Raw genomic sequence first — 17,139 nt, 5'->3', positions numbered from 1 at the left:
TTGAGAAGAATGATTACAGCAAAATGCTCAAACAGAAAAAGCATCACAACTTTTTACTGAATTCTTGTTTGGGATGTTTTTTTGTAAACTTATCAATCATTTTGTGACATTTTACAGTGTAATGAGATTTTGGTGTTTGTGAAACATCATTTTGAAATTGCCCCAAACTAGATTCCTCTCTCTCTCTCTCTCGTCAGACTGACATTGGGTACAAATCCATGAATCTGAAATGACTGGTCTATTCACTCAAACTCTTTTGATTGCAAGTTATAGAAGTCAACCTGAGTTGGAAAAAAAAAAAGAGAATTTTGTGTAAAAGAAAAGGAAAATCTTAGGAAGCCTCAGAGAAGAAATTCAGCTGGGTCCCAGGAATGTTTTGGAATTCAATTCTGGAAAGCCCTCAAGTGTGTCTCTTCTCCATACACTTTGCTGTATTTTTCTTGATCTCATCAGATCTGCTTTTATGGCAGATTAAGTCTTTCCCATAGCTCCCAAATCCACGTATTATAATTTCAGTCTCCCAGCATGGCCGCAGAGCAGTTTAAAGCAGTGTTCCATATTCATGGAAGAGAATATCTGTTTGCTACCCAGCCCCCATCCCCTTGTGTCAGAAAGCCACCCTTGGTTTCATCATACACAGTCTGAACATGGCTTCTGGGATTTTAGGCTTTCCAGAAAATGAAAGTTGTTTTGGGCTTGCTGAATTGTCCTAGATTTGTCTATACTATCATGCCCCAAATGAGTACGCTGTCTGGCACCGAGGATGCTCTCAATAAATATTTGTCAAATGAAATATTTATTGACTGAATACACTGGCAAGGACATAGGAACATGTTTGACTAGATAAAGGAAGATGTTTTTGCATTTTGAACGTCATAATAGTAGATCTTAATGAGTTGATTGTGCTGTAACAGGTAACTATAACTAGTTACATTAGTTAAAAATCATTTGATTTCTAGCTGTTTTTATGTATTTATAAAATAATTTGAAAACAAAAAAAATTGCTGTGAGAATATATGAATGACTTAATATTCCTATGTATTCATTTTAATAGTATTTTTTCCTTTATTTTTTAAAAATTTGATATTCATGAAGACGAAGCCTGGAGTAATTCGCCCCGTACCTGTAAAATCCAAAATATTACTGAGAAAAGAGGAGGAAGTCTATGAACCCAACCCTTTCAGTAAATACCTGGAAGAGCACAGTGACTTCTTTTCTGATCAGGTGAGTGTGCATATGAGAAAGTCTTTGATATTTGGATAAATAACTGTACAAAACATAGAGATGCCTCTATGAATATGGTGTGTGCAAGAAAATGTTTGTGATTGGAATATCCTTAGTAATAAAAAAGATCTATTTTTTTACATAATAAAACAATTCTTAAGTATTTTCAGGATGATATTTTGAAGTATTTAAATGCTTTTTCCTAAAATTTTTCTACCTATTGTTTGTATTGTTTTGGGGAACAAGATATTACTTCCTATAAAGCATCATGGAGTCACTGATTAAATGGTCATACAGGTGCTGCAGTCTTAGTTCTAAAATCCTGCTTCCTTTTGAAGCAATGCAATGCTTTAGGTTTGGTATATTAGTCAGAAGATCTATTGCTTGGATTCATATCAACGTAATAGAGATGATGTGATACCCTAGATTGAGTGTTACTAGATAGGGAATAAGGGCTTAAGTTTTTTTAAGGCATCATTGTTTTTTCGGTTTATGTGCAAAAAAGGTATACTATCTTCCCCTTATATATCCTATATGTTGAAGAAGGTATAATGGAAGGTTGTTGATGGTGCTTTATAAGATATTCAGGAAAAACATGAAAATACACATTTATGCAATATAAAATTTCATAAATTATCTCAAAGGGAAACCTTACATCCTTATTTGTCTTCTTCAAATGCAACAAAGCGACATGGGTTATATATTTTATATCTCAAACATTATTACATGCTTCAGCAATGCAAGCAATCCAGAAACCTTTGTGGGTACAACCAGGATGTGCAAGATCACCACCACATTTGGTAATCTATAATAGAATAGACTTGCAAAAGAATGTAAGGTGCTATACTCTTTTTAAAGTTCAGCTGGAAAATGATAACTAACAATATTCTTGAAAATAGAAATTATGGTCATATTTGTGAAACATAAGAAATATCTTGTCTCGTATTATACTAGCTCTATGACACTGAGCAAGTTATTTCATCTCACCCAGTTTGTGTCTTAACGCATAAAATGAGGCATTCAGAAGAGGTACTTTTTAAGGATCCTTCAAATTCTAAAATCTGGGTTATTTAAAATCTAAGAACTGTGAGTAGGCTAAAAGCCTTGAAAAAGTTCATTATAAATACTTTCTCATGCTTAGCTACAGTTTTTATTTATAAAATGGAGATGATAATGTTTTCTGCTTATTTATATATACTTTGTGAAGACTGATAGGATTTCAATAAGTTAAGCATTTTTAGGAGACACTAATATCATTGAAAATGATAATTAGAGGCAATTATTCTCATTTTATAGAATAAAAGGGAGCCCTTAATTAATTAAATTAAATAGGGAAATCTTATTGATATATAAGGTGTGTTCACTAAATCTGCACATAAAAGAAACGGAAATTCCTGTTTGGAAGGCATATTTCCATCATCAATGAAAATATTCATTATATATCTATTGCTTATATGACACTGATATTTTAGAGGCTTAATGTGACATTTTAGACAGTATGGGATTATTATAAAAATTTATAAAAGTAATCTAGTATTATATGACAAAAATGCCAACAGTTAAAATAAATTTCACATATTATCCATGCAACATATTCTTCAAATATGATCTAATTCTGTAAAATAAAAATTTTGTTCTTTTGTATTAGTATAATTTTAAATTCATGCATTTTACCTTAAACAAGATTCTTTGTAGAATGTCAAGTTAACCTAACTATAATTTATCACAATTTATTGTCCTCTGGAATGATAAACTCTATTTTCCACTGTAAGAAATTCTTTTCATTAAAAGGAGTTGCCAGTTCTTTTCATAGCTTTTCCTGACTATACAACAAGTTTAAAGCTCTGTTTATGTACACCATAAACCTATGTATTTTCAGATAATTTGTAGAAAATTTGAGCTCTTCTGCAAGTATTTTCGTGGTGCATAGACTTATTTATATTTTCTTTCAATCAGTTTATTCTTGTGTATATCCCAACTTCTGTGTCAGCAGACTGTCAGAATTGAAAGAAGTCTAGCAGAGCACTTAAAAGTGAATTCCAGACCTTCCCTGATCTTATTCATTGACCTTGCAGGAGAGGAAAAATGAATATACTAGGAAACTGGGAAGCTGCATATACTATCAACTGGCCTCTACATGGAGCTATAACCACCACTTCATTGTGGCCAAAATCTGCAATGGAGGCAGATACAAAAGACAGCTCACAAGCATAAATGCTGAAAGCTCCTTAAATAATGAATTGAGTAATAACAATTTATGATCTCAGCATGGCTACTTCATCAGAACTTAACTCAAATTCAGTTCTGGTCGCTATTGCGTTCTCTTTTGCTGCTGCCACAGAATAAATTGAATGGTTCTAAACTCAGTTGATCTCACCATCCATCCATGTAATGGGAAATTCTTTAGCCTGACAGTTGAGCCAAACTGAAACACCTCACATTCACTGATCTGCCCTGTCCTGGGGACAGTCCCACATGACAGGAGATGTTGGATAGGATTGTTAAGTCCATGAATTTCCCCTAGAAGCTTCACTGCCATAAAATATGATTTCAAAACTCTGTTACAAAAAGTTACACACCAAAGATGATGAGACAAGACAAAAATGTATTTACTGTAGCATAAGAAGGTACAACCAGGCAGACTTTTGAACTTATAATGAACTGAAAAGTTGCCTGGAGATAGCCCCTGAGCACTAAAAGCAAAGTTTGAAACCAAATGCTTAATCAAGTAATTGAAACTTATTAATCAACAACTTTTACATCAAAATGGCATAGGCCAGGAAGCATCATTCTATTTTTTTTTTTTTTAATTTAACAACTTTACTGGAGTATAACTGCTTTACAATGGTGTCTTAGTTTCTGCTTTATAACAAAGTGAATCAGCTATACATATACATATATCCCCATAAATCCTCTCTCTTGCATCTCCCTCCCATCCTCCCTATCCCACCACTCTAGGTGGTCACAAAATACTGAGCTGATCTCGCTATGTTATGCGGCTGCTTCCCACTAGCTATCTACTTTACATTTGGTAGTATACAAAAGTCCATGCCACTTTCTCACTTCATCCCAGCTTAATCTTCCCCCTCCCCATGTCCTCAAGTCCATTGTCTACATCTGTGTCTTTATTCCTGTCCTGAACCTAGGTTCATCAGAAACATGTTTTTTTGTTTTTTTTTTTTAAGTTCCATAATATGTGTTAGCATGCAGTATTTGTTTTTTTCTTTCTGACTTACTTCACTCTGTATGACAGACACTATGTCCATCCACCTCACAATAAATAACTCAATTTCGTTTCTTTTTATGGCTGAGAAATATTCCATTGTATACATGTACCACATCTTCTTTAAACATTCATCTCTCGATGGACACTTAGGCTGTTTCCATCTCCTGGCTATTGTAAATAGAGCTGCAATGAACATTGTGGTACATGACTCTTTTTGACTTATGGTTTTCTCAGGGTATATGCCCAGTAGTGGGATTGCTGGGTCATATGGTAGTTCTATTTTTAGTTTTTTAAGGAAGCTCCATACTGTTCTCCATAGTGGCTATATCTATTTACATTCCCACCAACAGTGCAAGAGGGTCCCCTTGTCTCCACACCCTCTCCAGAATTTACTGTTTGTACATTTTTTGATGATGGCCATTCTGACTGGTGTGAAGTGATGCCTACTGTAGTTTTGATTTGCCTTTCTCTAATGATTAGTGATGTTGAGCATCCTTTCATGTGTTTGTTGGCAATCTGTATGTCTTCTTTGGAAAAATGTCTATTTAGGTCTTCTGCCCATTTTTGGATTGGGTTGTTTGTTTTCTTGATATTGAGCTGCATGACCTGCTTGTAATTTTGGAGATTAATCCTTTGTCAGTTGCCTCATTTGCAAATATTTTCTCCCATTCTGAGAGTTGTCTGTTCGTCTTCCTTTGGTTTCCTTTGCTGTGCAAAAGCTTTTGAGTTTCATTAGGTCCATTTGTTTATTTTGTTTTTATTGCCATTTCTCTAAGAGATGGGTCAAAAAGGATCTTGCTGTGATTTATGTCACAGAGTGTTCTCCCTATGTTTTCCTCTAAGAGTTTTATAGTGTCTGGCCTTACATTTAGGTCTTTAATCTATTTTGAGTTTATTTTTGTGTATGGTGTTAGGGAGTGTTGTAATTTCTTTCTTTTACATGTAGCTGTCCAATTTTCCCAGCACCACTTATTGAAGAGGCTATCTTTTATCCACTGTATATTCTTGCACCCTTTATCAAAAGTAAGGTGACCATATGTGTGTGGGTTTATCTCTGGGCTTTCTATCCTATTCCATTGATCTATATTTCTGTTTTTGTGCCAGTACCATACTCTCTTGATTACTGTAGCTTTGTAGTATAGTCTGAAGTCAGGGAGCCTGATTCTTCCAGCTCTGTTTTTCTTTCTCAAGATTGCTTTTTCTACTTGAGGTCTTTTGTGTTTCCATAGAAATTGTAAAATTTTTTGTTCTACTTCTGTGAAAAATGCCTTTGGTAGTTTGATAGGGATTGCATTGAATCTGTAGATTGCTTTGGGTAGTATAGTCATTTTCACAATGTTGATTCTTCCATTCTAAAAACATGGTATATCTCTCCATCTGTTTGTATCATCTTTAATTTCCTTCATCTGTGTCTTATAGATTTCTGCATACAGGTCTTCTGCCTCCTTAGGTATGTTTATTCCTAGGTATTTTATTCTTTTTGTTGCAGTGGTAAATGGGAGTGTTTCCTTAATTTCTCTTTCAGATTTTTCATCATTAGTGTATAGGAATGCCAGAGATTTTTGTGCATAAATTTTGTACCCTTCTACTTTGCCAAATTCATTGATTAGCTCTAGCAGTTTTCTTGTGACATCTTTAGGATTCTCTATGTATAGTATCATGTCATCTGCAAACAGTGACAACTTTACTTCTTCTTTTTTGATTTGTATTCTTTTTATTTCTTTCTCTTCTCTTATTGCAGTGGCTAAAACTTCCAAAACTATGCTGTATAATAGTGGTGAGAGGTTTCCTGATCTTAGAGGAAATGGCTTCAGTTTTTCACCATTGAGAATGATGTTGGTTGTGGGTTTGTCACATATGTCAATATACAGCCTTAATTATGTTGAGATAAGTTCCCTCTATGCCTACTTTCTGGAGGAGTTTTATCATAAATGGGTGTTGAATTTTGTGGAAAGCTTTTTCTACATCTGTTGAGATGATCATATGATTCTTCTCCTTCAATTTGTTAATATGGTTTATTCCATTGATTGGTTTGCGTATACTGAAAAATCCTTGCATTCCTGAGATAAAGCCCACTTGATCATGGTACATGATCCTTTTAATGTGCTGTTGGATTCTGTTTGCTAGTATTTTGTTGAGGATTTTTACATCTATGTTCAATAGTGATATTGGCCTGTAGTTTTCTTTCTTTGTGACATCTTCATCTGGTTTTGGTATCAGGGTGATGGTGGTCTCATAGAATGAGTTTGGGGGCAACTCATTCTGCTATATTTTGGAAGAGTTTGAGAAGGATAGGTGTTAGCTCTCTCCTAATGTTTGATAGAATTCACCTGTGAAGCCATCTGTTCCTGGGCTTTTGTTTGTTGGAAGCTTTTTAATTACAGTTTCTATTTCAGTGCTTGTGGTTGGTCTGTTTATATTTTCTATTTTTTCCTGGTTCAGTATCAGAAGGTTGTGCTTTTCTAAGAATTTGTCCATTTCTTCCAGGTTGTCCATTTTATTGGCATATAGTGGTTTGTAGTAATCTCTCATGATCTTTTCTATTTCTGTGGTGTCAGTTGTTACTTCTCCTTTCTCATTTCTAATTCTATTGATTTGAGTCTTCTACCTTTTTTCTTGATCAGTCTAGCTAATGGTTTATCAATTTTGATTATCTTCTCAAAGAACCAGCTTTTAGTTTTATTGATCTTTGCTATCATTTCCTTCATTTCATTTTCATTTATTTCTTATCTGATCTTTGTGGTTTCTTTCCTTCTGCTAACTGCAGGTTTTTTGTTCTTCTTTCTCTAATTGCTTTAGGGGTAGGGTTAGGTAGTTTATTTGAGATGTTTCTTGTTTCCTGAGGTAGGATTGTATTGCTTTTACCTTCCCTCTTAGAAATGCTTTTGCTGCATCCCATAGGTTTTGGGTCATCGTGTTTTCATTGTCATTTGATTCTAGGTATTTTTTGATTTCCTCTTTGATTTCTTCAGTGATCTCTTGGTTATTAAGTATTGTATTGTTTAGCCTCCACGTATTTGTAGTTTTTACAGATTTTTTCCTGTGATTGTTAAGTAGTCTCATAGCATTGTGGTAAGAAAAGATAGTTGATACGGTTTCAATTTTCTTAAGTTTACCAAGGCTTGATTTATGACCCAAGATATGATCTATGCTGGAGAATGTTCCATGAGCACTTGAGAAGAAAGTGTATTCTGTTGTTTTTGGATGGAATGCCCTATAAATATCAATTAAGTCCATCTTGTTTAATGTATCATTTAAAGCTTGTTTTTCCTTCTTTATTTTCATTTTGGATGATCTGTCCATTGGTGAAAATGGTGTGTTAAAGTCCCCTACTATGATTGTGTTACTGTCGATTTCCCATTTTGGCTGTTAGCATTTGCCTTATGTATTGAGGTGTTCCTATGTTGGGTGCATAAATATTTAGAATTGTTATACCTTCTTCTTGGATTGATCATTATGTGGTGTCCTTCTTTGTCTCTTGTAATAGTCTTTGTTTTAAAGTCTATTTTGTCTGATATGAGAATTGCTACTCTAGCTTTCTTTTGATTTCCATTTGCATGGAATATCTTTTTCCATCCCCCCACTTTCAGTCTGTATGTGTCCCTAGGTCTGAAGTGGGTGTCTTGTAGAGAGCATATATATGGGTCTTATTTTGTATCCATTCAGCCAGTCTATGTCTTTTGGTTGGAGCATTTAATCCATTTACATTTAAGGTAATTATCGATATGTATGTTCCTATTACCATTTTCTTAATTGTTTTGGGTTTGTTATTGTAGGTCTTTTCCTTCTCTTGTGTTTCCTGCCTAGAGAAGTTCCTTTAGCATTTGTTGTAATGCTGGTTTGGTGGGGCTGAATTCTCTTAGCTTTTGCTTTTCTGTAAAGGTTTTAATTTCTCTGTCAAATCTCAATGAGATTCTTGCTGGGTAGAGTATTCTTGGTTGTAGGTTTTTCCCTTTACCACATGTCCTACCACTCCCTTCCGGCTTGCAGATTTTTTGCTGAGTCCCTTTTATGTTATTTGTTTTTTTCCTCTTGATGCTTTTAATATGTTTTCTTTGAATTTAATTTTTGACAGTTTGATTAATATGTGTATTGGCATGTTTCTCCTTGGATTTTTCCTGTACAGGACTCTCTGTGCTTCCTGTACTTGATTGACTATTTCCTTTCCCATATTAGGGAAGTTTTCAACTCTAATCTCTTCAAATATTTTCTCAGTCCCTTTCTTTTTCTCTTCTTTTCCTGAGACCCCTATAATTTGAATGTTAGTGCATTTAAAGTTGTCCCAGATGTCTCTAAGACTGTCCTCAATTCTTTTCATTCTTTTTTCTTTATTCTGCTCTGCAGTAGTTATTTCCATTATTTTTTCTTCCCAGTCTCTTATCCATTCTTCTGTCTCAGTTATTCTGCTACTGATTCCTTCTAGAGAGTTTTAAATTTCATTTATTGTGTTGTTCATCATTGTTTGTTTGCTTTCTGTTTTTCTAGGTCCTTGTTAAATATTTCTTGTATTTTCTCCATTCTATTTCCAAGATGTTGAATCATCTTTACTATTCTTACTCTGAATTCTTTTTCAGGTACACTGCCTCTTTCCTCTTTATTTGTTTCGTCTGTTGGTTTTTATCTTGCTCCTTCATCTACTGTGTGTTTCTCTGTCTTCTCATTTTGTTTAACTTATTGTGTTTGGTGTCTCCTTTTTGCCCACTTCAGGTTTGTAGTTCTGTTGTTTTTGGTGTCTGCCCCCAGTGGCTAAGGTTGGTTCAGTGGTTTCTGGAGACTTCCTGGAGGAGGGGATTAGTGCCTGTGTTCTGGTGGATGAGGCTGGATCTTGTCTTTCTGGTGGGCAGGTCCACGTCTGGTGGTGTGTTTTGGGGTGTCTGTGGCCTTATTATGATTTTAGGCAGCCTCTCTGCTAATGGGTGGGATTGTGTTCCTTTCTTGCTAGTTGTTTGGCATAGGGTGTCCAGCACTGTAGCTTGCTGGTCGTTGAGTGGAGGTTGGTCTTAGCATTGAGACAGAGATCTCTGTGAGAGCTTTCGCCGTTTGATATTATTTGGAGCCAGGAGGTCTCTGGTGGACCAATGTCCTGAACTCGACTCTCCCACCTCAGTGGCACAGGCCTGATAGCTGCCCCGAGCACCAAGACCCTGTCAGTCACATGGCTCAGAAGAAAAGGGAGAAAAAAGATAGAAAGAAATAAAATAAAGTTATTAAAATGAAAAATATTAAAAATTAAAAAAAAATTAAAAAGTAATTTTAAAAAAAGGAAAGAAAGAATGAAGGGAACATCCAAACCAAAAAACAAATCCACCAATGATAACAAGCACTAAAACCTATACAAAGAAAAAAAAACAACAACAGACAGAACCCTAGGACAAACGGTAAAAGCAAAGCTATACAGACAAATCACACAAAGAAGCATACACATACACACTCAGAAAAAGAGAAAAAGCAAAAAATATATATATATAAACAGGAGGAAGAAAGCATCCAAATCAATAAAACAATCTACCAATTATAATAAACTCTAAATACTAAATTCTGATAAACATAAAACCAGAAACAAATTAGATGCAGAAAGCAAACCCCAAGGCTACAGTTGATCACAAAGTCCCCTACCTCAATTTTGGGATGATTCTTTGTCTAGTCAGGTATTCCACAGATGCAGGGTACATCAAGTTGATTGTGGAAGTTTAACCCGCTGCTCCTGAGGATGCTGGGAGAAATTTCCCTTTCTCTTCTTTGTTCGCACAGCTCCTGGGGTTCAGCTTTGGATTTGGCCCAGACTCTGCCTGTAGGTCGCCTGAGGACATCTGTTCTTGCCCAGACAGGATGAGGTTAAAGTAGCAGCTGATTAGCGGGCTCTGGCTCACTCAGGCCCGAGAGAGGGAGGTGTATGGAATGCGGGGTGAGCCTGCTGCAGCAGAGGTCGGCATGACGTTGCACCAGCCTGAGGCATGCCATGTATTCTCTGGGGGAAGTTCTCCCTGGATCACAGGACCTTGGCAGTGGTGGGCCGCACAGGCTCCCAGGAGGGGAGGTGTTGATAGTGACCTGTGTTTGTTCATAGGCTTCTTGGTGACTGCCGCCACAGCCTTAGCATTTCCTGCCCATCTCTGGGGTCCACGCTGATGGCCACAGCTTGTGCCTGTCTCTGGAACTCATTTAGGCAGTGCTCTGAATCCCCTCTCCTCATACACCCTGAAACAATGGTCTCTTGCCTCTTAGGCAGTTCCAGACTTTTTCCTGGACTGCCTCCTGGCTAGCTGTGGCACACTAACCCCCTTCAGGTGGTGTTCATGCAGCCAACACCATTCCTTTCCTTGGGATCTAACCTCTGAAGCCAGAGCCTCAGCTCCCAGCCACCTCCCACCCCAGTGGGTGAGCAGACAAGCCTCTCAGTCTGGTGAGTGCTGGTCGGTACTGATCCTCTGTACGGGAATCTCTCTGCTTTGTTCTGTGTACCCTGTTGCTGCACTCTCCTCCGTGGCTCCAAATCTTCGCACCCACCCAGCCCCTGTCTCCTCCAGTGAAGGGGCTTCCTAGTGTGTGGAAACTTTTCCTCCTTCACAGCTCCCTCCCAGAGGTGCAGGTCCTGTCCCTCTTCTTTCATCTATGTTTTTTCCTTTTTCTTTTGCCTTACCCATGTATGTGGGGAGTTTCTTGCCTTTCGGAAAGCCTGAGGTCTTCTGCCAGCGTTCAGTAGGTGTTCTGTAGAAGTTGTTCCACATGTAGATGCAGTTTTGATGTATTTGTGGGGAGGAAGATGATCTCCATGTCTTACTCCTCTGCCATCTTGAAGGTCTCCTCTCATCATTCTATATTAGATGGATTTTTAAACAAAGACATTTCAGAATGAAGTTTATGCTTCTCTGAAATTACCTTTCAATCCATTATTATATCAATTTGTGGTCCTTTTGAGTTCTTACAAAATATCCTTACACTCCACCTATGGATATAAAACTATGGTGATGTACTTTGAGGCATAGTTCTATTGATAACTAAAGGCAGAGTTAAATAACTAATAGAACTGATTGGACAAATGGGCATCCAGAAGACATAGAAGCTTAGAAAATCAATTCACTAATTAAAATGAAGATACCAAAAAGAGGAATGGTGTTTTGTTTATCTGACTACTCGTGAGTTTGCAAAATATACTGATTGCTTTCTGGTCATTTAATGTATTTAATTAGACAAAAGTGATTTCTGCACTGAAGAGTCTCAACTTAATAGAAAAAGCAATTGCTAACCTCAGTTATATAAAATGTGGTATAAAATATTTTTCTCTCATTCTTTATAAATTAGTAATTCAACCCATGATATTAGGTATGTCATTTCTCTCTTGAAGCCCTAGAAAAATGTATAAAAATATTGTGGACAGAATTGAAAGGGGGTTGTATTGTAGTTTCATCTCATTTTCCTGGAAATATTTTCATTTTTTCTTTTTGTTAAAATGAGAAATAGTGCTTTCCAGCATGTATGCCTCTTAAATTTTATTTTCCTCCTAATTTGCTTCAATAGGGAAAAGAGCATGTTTTTGTGTGAAAATGACCATTTAACGAGTGTCCTTCACACCAAAGAGAATGTAAACGGGTAATTACAGGGAATTTTCTTTATTGTAGTATTTACATTCTTTCTTTTCTTCTGAGTTTTCTTAGACATCTGACTTCCCAACCAAACTATCTGTTTGACTTTCAACTCCACTAACTATCTGTTTTACATTTGGTAGTGTATATATGTAGCTGTGACAAAGTGAGAGAGTGGCATGGACATATATACATCAGATTATATTTTTACTGTGACCTTCACCTGCACTTCCTTATCACCCATGTGTTACAATTATAGAGCAAACACCTTTGTTAAAAGGTGAACTAGATAATATTGCCTTTTATTATGAATGACTACTGGCTTTGTCACAAGTTGCTACCTTTTCAACATTTGTTTCTCAATCAAGATGGCTCAATCTCTTTGTCATAAAATTATCTTTTTATCATTGCTAACCTTTTATCAAGAAATTTTTTCAGTTTAAAATGTTCAACATTTTTAGATGTAGAAATGATTAAGTGGTTTACTGAATAGTTTTGAGGGAAGAGAATCAAAATTGCTTGCAGGGTTACATTTCTTTTGGAAGAGTTAAGACCAGAGATTTGGCTTCTCCAACTGTTACCAGGTTGTTTTTGATTATTCAAGTAATGAAATCCTTGTGAGTTTTTCTCTTCATCTTTTCCCCTTACTCCCTCTGTCCCTCCCTCCCTACTCCTTCCTGCCTTCCTTCCTTCCCCCCTTCTTCCCTTCCTCTATATGTAATAGGTAATAGACAATTTATCATATACAGGTTATGTATGATATGTAATAGATAATTTATCAACACAATAAACTTTTTAATGTTAAAGAAATTTTCCTATAGAGACAATATTTACTTTTTCTTCCAGGATATAATCATATAGGAGCTCTTCGTCAAACTTAGGCTTTTATCTCTCCCATTTATTATTTATTTATTTATCATTATTTTTATTATTATTGCTTTAAGATTTCTCTTGACTTGTGTATGTACCAAGGAAGACAGGAACTAAGGGGTGCAGGTTTCCACATTGCTAAGGGTAAGGGTTTCCACAGCAGATTTCTTCTCCTGCCCCTCTTCCATTGCTTTATGTAGGTTTAAAAATCTTAGATTTTTACTTGCTTTATTTATTTATCTTTTTCAATTTTAGAATTTTCTTTAATTTTTTATATAGCAGGTTCTAATTAGTTATACATTTTATACATATTAGTGTATATATGTCAATCCCAATCTCCCAATTCATCACTCCCCCCAACACTTCCCCCCTTGGTGTTCATACGTTTGTTCCCTATATCTGTGTCTCCATTTCTGCCTTACAGAATATTTGTTTTTCTCTTTCTGACTTACTTCACTCCATATGACAGTCTCTAGATCCATCCACCTCTCTACAAATGACCCAATTTTGTTCCTTTTTATAGCTGAGTAATATTGCACTGTATATATGTACCATATCTTCTTTATCCATTCCATCTGTTGATGTGCATTTAGGTTGCTTCCATGACCTGGCCATTATAAATAGTGCTGCAATGAACATTGGGGTGCATGTGTGTTTTTGAATTATGGTTTTCTCCGGATATATGTCTAGTAGTGGGATTGCTGGGTCATATGGTAATTCTAGTTTTAGTTTTTTAAGGAACCTCCATACTGTTCTCCATTGTGGCTGTATCAATTTACATTCCCACCAACAGTGCAAGAGGGACCCCTTTTCTCCACACCCTCTCCAGCGTTTGTTGTTTGTAGATTTTCTGATGATGCCCATTCTAACTGGTGTGATGGGATACCTCACTGTAGTTTTGATTTGCATTTCTCTAATAATTAGTGATGTTGAGCAGCTTTTCATGTGCTTCTTGGCCATCTGTATGTCTTCTTTGGGAAAATATCTATTTAGGTCTTCTGCCAATTTTTGGATTGGATTGTTTGTTTTTTTAATATTGAGCTGCATGAGCTGTTTATATATTTTGGAGATTAATCCTTTGTCCATTGATTCGTTTGCAAATATTTTCTCCCATTCTGAGGGCTTTCTTTTCATCTTGTTTGTAGTTTACTTTGCTTTGCAAAAGCTTTTAAGTTTCATTAGGTACCATTTGTTTGTTTTTGTTTTTATTTCCATTACTCTAGGAGGTGTATCAAAAAAGCTCTTGCTGTGATTTATGTCAGAGTGATCTTCTGATGTTTTCCTCTAAGAGTTTAAAGAGTCCACTCTTATATTTAAGTCTCTCCATTTTGAGTTTATTTTTGTGTATGGTGTTAGGAAGTGTTCTAATTTCATTCTTTCACATGTAGGTGTCCAGTTTTTCCAACACCACTTATTGAAGAGACTGTCTTTTCTCCATTGTATATCCTTGCCTCCTTTGTCATAGATTAGTTGACCATAGGTGTGTGGGTTTATCTCTGGACTTTCTATCCTGTTCCATTGATCTATATTTCTGTTTTTGTGCCAGTACCATACTGTCTTCATTACTGTAGCTTTGTAGTATAGTCTGAAGTTAGGGAGTCTGATTCCTGCAGCTCCGTTTTTTTCCCTCAACACTGCTTTGGCTATTCAGGGTCTTTTGTGTTTTCCATACAAATTTTAAGATTTTTTGTTCTAGTTCTGTGAAAAATGCCATTAGTAATTTGATATGGATTGCATTGAATATGTAGATTGCTTTGGATAGTCTAGTCATTTTCACAATGCTGATTCTTCCAATCCAAGAATATGGCATATCTCTCCATCTGTTTGTATCATCTTTAATTTCTTTCATCAGTGTCTTATAGTTGTCTGCATACATGTCTTTTTTCTCCCTAGGTAGGTTTATTCCTAAGTATTTTATTCTTTCTGTTGCAATGGTAAATGGGAGTGTTTCCATAATTTCTCTTTCACATTTTTCATCATTAGTGTATAGGAATGCAAGAGACTTCTGTGCATTAATTTTGTATCCTGCAACTTTACAAAATTCACTGATTAGCTCTAGTATTTTTCTGGTAGCATCTTTAGGATTCTCTATGTATAGTACCATGTCATCTGCAAAAAGTGACAGTTTTACTTCTTCTTTTCCAATGTGTATTCCTTTTATTTCTTTTTCTTCTCTGATTGCTGTGGCTAGGACTTCCAAAACTATGTTGAATAATAGTGGCAAGAGTGAACAACCTTGTCTTGTTCCTGATCTTAGAGGAAATGCTTTCAGTTTATCACCAGTGAGAATATTGTTGGCTGTGGGTTTGTTGTATATGGCCTTTATTATGTTGAGGTAGGTTCCCTCTATGCCCACTTTCTGGAGAGTTTTTATCATAAATGGGTGTTGAATTTTTTCAAAAGCTTTTTCTGCATCATTTGAAAAGATCATATGGTTTTTATTCTTCAATTTGTTAATATGGTGTATCACATTGATTGATTTGTGTATGTTGAAGAATCCTTGCATACCTGGGGTGTGTGATCTTTTTAATGTGTTGTTGGATTCTGTTTGCTAGTATTTTGTTGAGGATTTTTGCATCTATATTCATCAGTGATATTAGTCTGTAATTTTCTTTTTTCTAGTATCTTTTTCTGGTTTTGGTATCAGGGTGATGGTGGCCTCATAGAATGAATTTGGGAGTGTTCCTTCCTCTGCAATATTTTGTAAGAGTTTGAGAAGGATGAGTGTTAGCTCTTCTCTAAATGTTTGATAGAATTCACCTGTGAAGGCATCTGGTCCTGGACTTTTGCTTGTTGGAAGATTTTTAATCATAGTTGCAATTTCATTACTTGTGATTGGTCTGTTCATATTTTCTATTTTTTCCTGGTTCAGTCTTGGAAGGTTATACTTTTCTAAGAATTTGAAAATATCTTCAAGGTTGTCCTTTTTATTGTCATAGAATTGCTTGTAGTAGTCTCGTAGGATGTTTTGTATTTCTGTGGTGTCTGTTTTAACTTCTCCTTTTCCATTTCTAATTTTATTGATTTGAGTCCTCTCCCTCTTTTTCTTGATGAGTCTAGCTAATGGTTTATCAATTTGGTTTATCTTCTCAAAGAACCTGCTTTTAGTTTTACTGATCTTTCTTATTGTTTTCTTTGTTTTTTTTTCATTTATTTCTGCTCTAATCTTTATGATTTCTTTCCTTCTAGTAACTTTGTGGGGTTTTTTTCTTCTTTCTCTAATTGCTTTAGGTGTAAGGTTAGGTTGTTTATTTGAGATTTTTCTTGTTTCTTGAGGTAGGATGTTATTGCTATAAAGTTCCCTCTTAGAACTGCTTTTGCTGCATCCCATACAGTTTGGATCATTTTGTTTTCATTGTAATTTGTCTGTAGGTATTTTTTGATTTCCTCATTGATATCTTCAGTGATTTCTTGGTTATTTAGTAATGTATTGTTTAGCCACCATGTGTTTGTGTTCGTTATGTTTTTTTACCTGTAATTGATTTCGAATCTCATAGCATTGTGGTCAGCAAAGATGCTTGATATGATTTCAATTTTCTTAACTTTACTGAGGCTTGATTTGTGACCCAAGATGTGATCTATCCTGGGGAATGTTCCATGTGCACTTGAGAAGAGAGTGTAATCTTCTGTTTTGGGATGGAATGCCCTATAAATATCAGTGAAATCTATTTGATCTATTGTGTTATATAAAGCTTGTGGTTCCTTATTAATTTTCTGTTTGGATGATCTGTCCATTGATGTAAGTGAGGTGTTAAAGTCCCCCACTATTATTGTGTTACTGTCAATTTCCCGTTTTAAAGCTGTTAGCAGTTTCCTTATGTATTGAAGTGCTCCTATGTTGGGTGCATATATATTTATAATTGTTATATCTTCTTTTTGGATTGATCCCTTGATCATTATGTAGTGTCCCTCTTTGTCTCTTGTAACATTCTTTATTTTAAAGTTTAGTGTATTTGATTTTTGATTCCTATTTGCATGGAATATTTTTGTCCATCCCCTCACTTTCATTCTATATGTGTCCATAGGTCTGAAGTGGGTCTCTTGTAGACAGCATATGTACGGGTATTGTTTTTGTATCCATTCAGCGAGCATGCGTCTTTTGGTTGGAGCATTTAATCTGTTCGTGTTTGAGGTAATTATCGGTGTATATGTTCCTATTACCAGTATTTATTTGTAATGTGTTTTTGTTTTTTTTTTTTGGCCGTACACGGGTCTCTCACTGTTGTGGCCTCTCCT

General features: G+C 35.7%; 1 protein-coding gene across 1 annotated transcript in view; it reads left to right on the top strand.

The window, feature by feature from the left end:
• MLIP (muscular LMNA interacting protein) overlaps positions 1-17,139 on the top strand; it is a 112,120-nt gene that overhangs the window by 77,960 nt on the left and 17,021 nt on the right. Inside the window, 1 exon segment of the mRNA XM_024766048.1 lies at positions 1,096-1,224. Within this exon segment, the coding sequence (XP_024621816.1) occupies positions 1,096-1,224 (129 nt within the window).

This window comes from Neophocaena asiaeorientalis, unplaced genomic scaffold (assembly GCF_003031525.2).
Source record: "Neophocaena asiaeorientalis asiaeorientalis breed wild unplaced genomic scaffold, Neophocaena_asiaeorientalis_V1.1 scaffold46, whole genome shotgun sequence".
Lineage (NCBI taxonomy): Eukaryota > Metazoa > Chordata > Mammalia > Artiodactyla > Phocoenidae > Neophocaena > Neophocaena asiaeorientalis.
The sequence above is the reverse complement of the archived record's forward strand: the minus strand, read 5'-3'. Positions and strand labels throughout refer to the sequence as shown.